Source organism: Gadus morhua, chromosome 14 (genome assembly GCF_902167405.1).
Source record: "Gadus morhua chromosome 14, gadMor3.0, whole genome shotgun sequence".
Lineage (NCBI taxonomy): Eukaryota > Metazoa > Chordata > Actinopteri > Gadiformes > Gadidae > Gadus > Gadus morhua.
In genome coordinates this window covers 5,114,891-5,122,390 of record NC_044061.1, presented here as the reverse complement: position 1 = coordinate 5,122,390, position 7,500 = coordinate 5,114,891, and the positions used below count along the sequence as shown (strand labels likewise).

Genomic DNA, 7,500 nt, shown 5'->3' with positions numbered 1-7,500 from the left:
GTGTTTGCCTGTGTGTGTGCGTGTGTGCGCGCAGGCTTGTGTGTTGCTCTCAGTGGGCGACTGATTCATTACCCAACACTGGAACGATAGGAGATGAGAGTTGTCCTCTACATGCAGGAACACTTTGTTTACACACATTGAACAGTTCTAGTTATGATAATGTCTTGTAGATAGTGTAGTGTGTTTGTTCAGCCAGTATGTCTGTTCAGCCAGTTTGTTTGTGCGTGTATGTTTGTGTGTGTGTGTGTGTGTGTGTGTGTGTGTGTGTGTGTGGTTGGTCTGTATTGCTCCCATACAGTGTGTCCTTGTCCATGTTGTCATGACAACAAGCTGTGTTCTCTCCAACAAAATGCACCCACTGTTTTTAAAGTGATGGTCAGGCTAAATTGTGTGTGTTTGTGCGTTTGTCTTTCAGGGGTGTGTATGGAGACACGGAAAGCAAGTTGAGCAGCACTTATACACACTCGGCTACGGACTGGCCCAAGCTTCAAAGGTACACACACACACACACACACACACACACACACACACACACACACACACACACACACACACACACACACACACACACACACACACACACACACACACACACACAGAGACACACACACACAGAGACACACACACATGCTTTCATAATTACTTTCTTAGTTAACCATTACAAGTCCATTCCATGTCCATAACAGTCTTACATAACCACCATGTGAGTGTTGTTATGAAAGGCCTTTCACAAGTTGTATTTAATACAGTAAGTGGTATGTGGGTGTGGCCTTTCTGTGTGTGTGTGTGTGTGTGTGTGTGTGTGTGTGTGTGTGTGTGTGTGTGTGTGTGTGTGTGTGTGTGTGTGTCTCTGTGTCTCTGTGTGTCTGTGTGTCTGTGTGTGTGTGTGTGTGTGTGTGTGTGTGTGTGTGTCTGTGTGTGTGTCTGTGTGTGAATGTGTGTGTGTGTGTGTCTGTCTGTGTCTCTGTGTGCATGTGTCTGTGTGTCTGTGTGTGTGTGTGTGTCTGTGTGTCTGTGTGTCTGTGTGTGTGTGTGTGTGTGTGTGTGGTGGTCCTACCAGGCCAGTACCAGAGGAGCCGATGTGTGTCCCTCCAGACCGCCGTCTGTCCATCTCCTGTCCTCAGCAGATCGCCCGCTTCCCCTCCAACCTCAGGTACACCGTTTATTATCGATTATCAAATCAAACTTTATTGATAGAGCGCCTTCCGTACAAAATTACAATACAAGGTGGTTAACAATACAACGAAGAAAAATCATAAAAAATAATTAAATAAAAGGGATTAAGAAAAATATAATTTAAATAGATATGTTTTAAGGTTTATTTTAAATGTATAAGTATTATTAGATTTTCAGGGGATTCTTTGCTGCTTCGTTATAAGTTCTTTGTACAAATGGTTGTCTCCATTAAGAGGGAGGGCAGCTGAGGACAGAATGGCTGAGTTGTGCTGACCCTCCGTCTGGTCCTTCATGATGTTGAAACATGGCTTCCTGTCCCCTGTAGCAGTGACTCCTGCTCATCCACGCCCAAGAGTGACTCAGAGCTGGCCAATCAGAGCAAAGACCCCCAGATGCTCTGGACCTGGGGGGAGCTGCCCCACGCTGCTCAGGTATCTGATGTCCCCACCCCCCACACACGCACACACACACACACACATTTTATAGCCACTGTACATGAACCAAAATGACATCATAACAGTTAATACATTGATTTGTTTTCTCTCTCTCTCTCTCTCTCTCTCTCTCTCTCTCTCTCTCTCTCTCTCTCTCTCTCTCTCTCTCTCTCTCTCTCTCTCTCTCTCTCTCTCTCTCTCTCTCTCTCTCTCTCTCTCTCTACCTCTCTCTCTACCTCTCCCCAGCCTTCCTTTCTGTCGGACCACCCCAGGTCGGACCTCCAGACCGAGCCAGCGCTCGCCAGCGTCACCAGGTCTCCCCTCCAGGACTCTGGACCCACGTCCATGAACCTCTACCTCCCCCAGCCAGGGGACCCCCACAGAGGGGACCCCCAGTCAGGAGAGGAGGGTCTGTCGGAGGCCTGCAGAGGGGCTGGAGGTGATGCAGGTAATCATGACAGCGTTATAGTGGAGTCAACCTGATACATAACGCTCGACGTTTACTGAACCATATCCTATATATACAGTATGTCTAGTAGTTTGGGGGTTTGACTCCGAGCCGGAGTCTGGGTTTCGAACCCAAAGTGCCTACAGGGGCGCTCACTCTCTACCTGTTCCTGAATCACATGGGACAGAAGATACCCCTTCCACTGAATAAATGACCAAACGGTCTCCCACGCTCCATCCCTGCCCCAGGAGTCTTCGTCCCCTCCTCCCCAGGGAGAGAGGCTCTGTGTGGGGGGAGGCAGGGGTCGGCCCCCTGCTTTATCTCCTCCAGTCCCCGCCTGGAACACCTGGAACACCTGGAACACCTGGAACACCTGGAGCATCAGGGGGGCAGCACAGGCAGTCCCATCAGGAGAACCGACTCACCGTCCAAGAGGAAAGGTGAGAGTTGTCATTCAACATAACATTGGCTTGAAAATAGTTTGTATTAAATATTGCTAATTAGACATTAACTGACATTAATACAGTATAGTATTGATAACTTTTTTGGGGGGAATTTCTAAATATGACAGAGTTTTGTGACACTATGGACTGAAAAGAGCGAGGGAGGGAATGACATGTAGCAGAGAAACCTATTGCCTACATAAAGAGTGAGCCACCGCTGAAATCGATACTACTTAAGTTGATCGTAAACCTTCAATCAATACTGCAACATTATCAGTCAATTGAATCACAGTTTGGTCTGCCCCTCTTCCTGTTCGTACTTAAAGTCACAGAGACGTGATTACACTTCACTTATTGCTAAATTACAATCCTTATTAACGTGTATCCAACCTCTTCCTATGTGTCCAGAGAAGCGAAGCCAGCACCTGGGTTCTGACGGGATGTACCTGGATGACATCACGGAGCTGGAGCCAGAGGTCGCCGCCCTGTACTTCCCTAAAAGGTAAAGCGACAAACAATCGCGAGCATGCCCACACACACACACACACACACACACACACACACACACACACACACACACACACACACACACACACACACACACACACACACACACACACACACACACACACACACACACACACACACACACACACACGTGACATCAGCACCCTCTGCCGTGCACACATGTCCATATTTGCATACATATGCATCTCCAATGACATATGTACATACTGCATGTCTCACATACCTACATCGTATCACAACACATCTCTCACGTCTCCGATCATATTACCATAACCAGAGTCGCAGGCTGGTAATGCCGTCGGGGCAGAATTAGTCGCAACGGTACAAGGTGTCACATGACCTCGGGTGCCCGCAGGGAAATCAGTCGTCGATCTCCGACCGTCTCGGTCAGCATGTTCTCCTGTGCTGGTGTGTTTAGGGGACGCATTGGGAGGGAGTTATCTGTGTATGCATTGTGTGAGAGTTCTGTGTGTTGCTGTGCGAGAGTTCTGTGTGTGTTGTCGTGTGATTTTCTATGTGCGTTGCTGTGAGTTTTGTGTGAGTGTTCCGTGTGTGTTGTCGTTTGAGAGTTCCGTGTGTGTTGTCGTGTGAGAGTTCCGTGTGTGTTGTCATGTTCAATCAAGGGCAGCCGCCCGTGGTTGTTATGGCAACACGGTCTGTAACCGGCACAGTCGGATCCTTCAGCGCTGGGGAGGAATGTGAACAGTATGTGTATAATGTGTAGTGTGTAACTAAAGTGAAAACAGTAAATACTCCCCGTGAATGTCTGCTGTAAATATTTCCTGTACCATGTTGAGTAAATAGTCACATGTCCCCATTTGACTACATACACACACACACACACACACACACACACACACACACACACACACACACACACACACACACACACACACACACACACACACACACACACACACACACACACACACATAAAGAACAGCAAACATTAATCACTGGGCAGAGCTAAATGTCTCCAGAAGGCACCATGATCGATCCCGAGAACTAATGAAACGCTTTTAAAATGTCTTCTAACTCTGTGTGTTTTTGTGTGTGTGCATGTGCCTGTGCATGTGTGTGTGCATTTGTGTGTGTGTGTGTGTGTGTGTGTGTGTGTGTGTGTGTGTGTGTGTGTGTGTGTGCGTGCGTGCGTGCTCCCTCCCAGCGACAGTGTGTGTGGTTCCGCCCCCAGGAGCTCAGAGATGATGCGCCCGCGGAGCACCGACCAATCACCTCAGTCCCTGGGCAGCAGTGAGATGGACAGCGGCATCGACAGCCTATCAGAACACACTGGGGACCTGCCCCACGTCGCCATCTCCCTGTGTGGAGGGCTCACTACCAACAGAGAGATCACCAACGGTAACATGGCATCACCTTCACTCTATATATATATATGCTTCTTTTTTTTAATAAAATACCAGAATAAAACAATGTTTTCACTTAAACCCCCCATAGATCAATTCCTAGAGAAGGCCATTTCTTACCAGCAGTTCTCCCTCAACCCCTCCCTCATCGATGACCCCAACCTGGTCGTCAAGCTAGGAACAAAGTACGTACCTCTCCATCTTACTTGGTCCTGAAAGGAAGGAAAAAAGGAAAAGACAGAAAATATATTTTACAGTGAAAGGGAGGGGGGGGATTTGTTTTTTATTAAGTTGGAAATTCATTTGAAACTGTTGGAAACCGACTATTTACCCGTTTAAATAGTACATTTGAGCGTGCCTGAAACATTTGACACCAGCGCTCTCTGGCGTTTATTTTAGGTACTACAACTGGAACACGGCCGCGCCTCTGATGCTGGCCATGCAGGTGTACCAGAAACCCCTCCCGCAGGTGAGCGCACGCAATTACACATGGCTACTGTCATTGCATCGGAGAATTATTGATTACATCGATTGTTTGTTTATTGAAGGATTTAATGAATGGAGCTTATATAGCTGTGTGATAATAGTGTCAATACAACTAAACACAACATATCCAACGCACATCAATCATGTGATTGATTGATTGATGATTGTTGCAGATTATATAAAGTGTGTGAAACTAATTAACTTACATTCAAATAACACCTTCCCTCCGTCTCTACCTCCCTTTTTCACATCTATTTTCATATATATTTCAATTCTGTTTGCTTATGTATCCGTCCCCCTCTGTCTGTAATCTTTGTGTCTATGTTTGTGTGTGTGTGTGTGTTTGTGTGTGTGTGTGTGTGTGTGTGTGTGTGTGTGTGTGCGTGTGTGTGTGTGTGTGTGTGTGTGTGTGTGTGTGTGCGTGTGTGCATGTCTGTGTGTGTGTGTGTGTGTGTGTGTGTGTGTGTGTGCGTGTATGTGTGTGTGTGTGTGTGTGTGTGTGTGTGTGTGTGTGTGTGTGTGTGTGTGTGTGTGCGTGTATGTGTGTGTGTGTGTGGTATCTGAAGTGCTGGTGTCTGAGCTATGTGTTATCTGCGTTCGGTCTGTTTTCCTACTGCTTCCCCGCTCTGTTCGCCTCCGGCCCCGCACAGCCTGTATGCACCGTGCAATACGAGGAAGTATGTACTGTACAGTATACTATACTGTATGCACTGTACATACTGTATGTACTGTGCAGTACGATGAAGCATCTACTGTACAGTATATACTGTACAATCTGTACTGTATGTATTCCCCAGGCCATCTATAATATACTATATGTATTGTATGTATTCAGTCTGTATATACTGTATGTATTGTTTATGCAGTACATACTCTATTTACTGTATACACTCACACTCTGAATATACCGTCTGTATTCAGTATATACTGTCTATATATATACTATATGTACTGTATGTACTCCCAGTCCATATGTTCTGTACCCTTCATGTTCTATGTGCTGTTCCTTCCTTGGCTGACTCTACAGTCCCTCCTCCTATACCCTTCAGTCTCCATGTCCACCTCTATGTTCTGTCCTCTCCACCCCCCCCTCCCCGGAGCTGTCCCTCTCCCCCTGCCCTCTTCCATCGTCTCGCCGGGACGTCCCACTCGCACTGTCTCACCTGATTTTGGGTTGTTTTGATTATTTTGGTTCCGTCGCCACGTTATGATTTACGATTGGGAGAGGTTCTCCGCAGGCGTCGGTGGAGAACCTGATGAAGGAGAGGATGCCCAAGAAGGGGGGCCGCTGGTGGTTCTCCTGGAGGGGCCGCAACTCCGAGTCCAACCCGGTAGGTCCAGGTTCAGAACCCGGCCCACCCAGCTTTATCAGAATCAGAATCAGAAATACTTTATTGATCCCCGGGGGGACATTGTTGTTCCATTGTTGTTCCAGGTAGTCCATACAATAGAAATATAAATACCCCCACAAACTAACCCTACAAGCATAGAAGATAAGATAAGATAGGATTATAAATAAAAAAAATAAATAAATAAAAATAAATAAAAATAAAAATAAAAAATAAAAAATAAAAAAATATAAAAAATACAATAAAATTAAAATAAAAGTAAGAAGTGGACATCTCTCAGTGGGTTATATTTACAATTCAATATTTACATTGCAAATAGCAATGTATAGTACCAGAACATTTACTACATACTACTACTGGAGATGATGATATCATACCTATGTACTAATAGTTAGTGACAATAGTTGAGCGCTGCTTAGAGCACTCACCTAATGATAGAATGTATGTCTATTTATTATATCTATTTGAACATGTCTATAATGCTAGTTCTAATAGTATGTAGATAATCATGTCTAAAACATATAAACATGTATATGATAGTGTGTACCATGTAATAACGGGTTTCGTTTGACCTTCAGGAATCTGAGCCGGGGGCGGGGGACGTGCCAGAAGGCATGGACAGGTGACTGCTTTACAACCGCCTTCAAATTGCTTTCTGTTTGCTTCCCAACTGCTTTCCAACTGGTTCATTTATGTTTTTATTTGTGTTTTCTTCAATGTTGCTCAAACCCTTCGCTCTCCCACTCACGCAACAATCAGAGTGTCCTATTTAACCGTCGGTCCTCTGTGATTGGCTTTTTCAGAATGAAGGAGGAGTCTTCCTCCAGTGATGATGACCACTCTCCAGCCAATCCCAGCCTGGGATCCGGTCAGCCCGAGCCCATGGCCGCCTCCAGCAACGTGTGCTACAAGAAGACCCTGAGACTCACCTCGGAACAGCTGGTACACAGACAAACATCCACAACACCACTGTAGTCTGGATGGACCTGTCGTATTTATGGGACTTGTCACTTCTGTATTTGTCTTGTATTTCTTAAGCTGTTGTTTCTTCTGTTATTTTACTCGTTCATGTTTTATTTGACATGTTATGCATTATTCATTTACTTAGATTCTAGCACTTTCTTTCACTTATGGTCCACGCCCTACAGTTTAGGGTTTACATGTGCAGTTTGTGACGCCCATTTTAAAAGGTGCTATTATACGTGTGTGTGTGTGTGTGTGTGTGTGTGTGTGTGTGTGTGTGTGTGTGTGTGTGTGTGTGTGTGTGTGCAG

General features: G+C 45.8%; 1 protein-coding gene and 1 long non-coding RNA gene across 5 annotated transcripts in view; one reads left to right on the top strand and one right to left on the bottom strand.

The window, feature by feature from the left end:
• LOC115558484 (phosphatidate phosphatase LPIN1) overlaps positions 1-7,500 on the top strand; it is a 23,295-nt gene that overhangs the window by 12,595 nt on the left and 3,200 nt on the right. For 2 of the 4 annotated variants that reach the window (XM_030376653.1, XM_030376656.1), the window contains exons 6-17: positions 416-493; positions 1,061-1,153; positions 1,502-1,607; positions 1,857-2,058; positions 2,307-2,498; positions 2,910-3,003; positions 4,195-4,388; positions 4,485-4,578; positions 4,793-4,862; positions 6,118-6,210; positions 6,807-6,850; positions 7,032-7,170. In XM_030376653.1, coding sequence (XP_030232513.1) covers positions 416-493; positions 1,061-1,153; positions 1,502-1,607; positions 1,857-2,058; positions 2,307-2,498; positions 2,910-3,003; positions 4,195-4,388; positions 4,485-4,578; positions 4,793-4,862; positions 6,118-6,210; positions 6,807-6,850; positions 7,032-7,170 — 1,399 coding nt within the window. The remainder of the gene's footprint in view (positions 1-415; positions 494-1,060; positions 1,154-1,501; positions 1,608-1,856; positions 2,059-2,306; positions 2,499-2,909; positions 3,004-4,194; positions 4,389-4,484; positions 4,579-4,792; positions 4,863-6,117; positions 6,211-6,806; positions 6,851-7,031; positions 7,171-7,500) is intronic. The other 2 variants (XM_030376654.1, XM_030376655.1) reach the window with 2 other exon arrangements.
• The window catches only part of LOC115558555 (uncharacterized), a 6,688-nt gene continuing 67 nt past the window's right edge, over positions 880-7,500 (bottom strand). The window contains exons 1-2 of the long non-coding RNA XR_003979344.1: positions 7,431-7,500; positions 880-912 (exon numbers count right to left, since the gene is read on the bottom strand). The exon at positions 7,431-7,500 is cut by the window's right edge and continues 67 nt beyond it. This is a non-coding gene — a long non-coding RNA (uncharacterized LOC115558555). The remainder of the gene's footprint in view (positions 913-7,430) is intronic.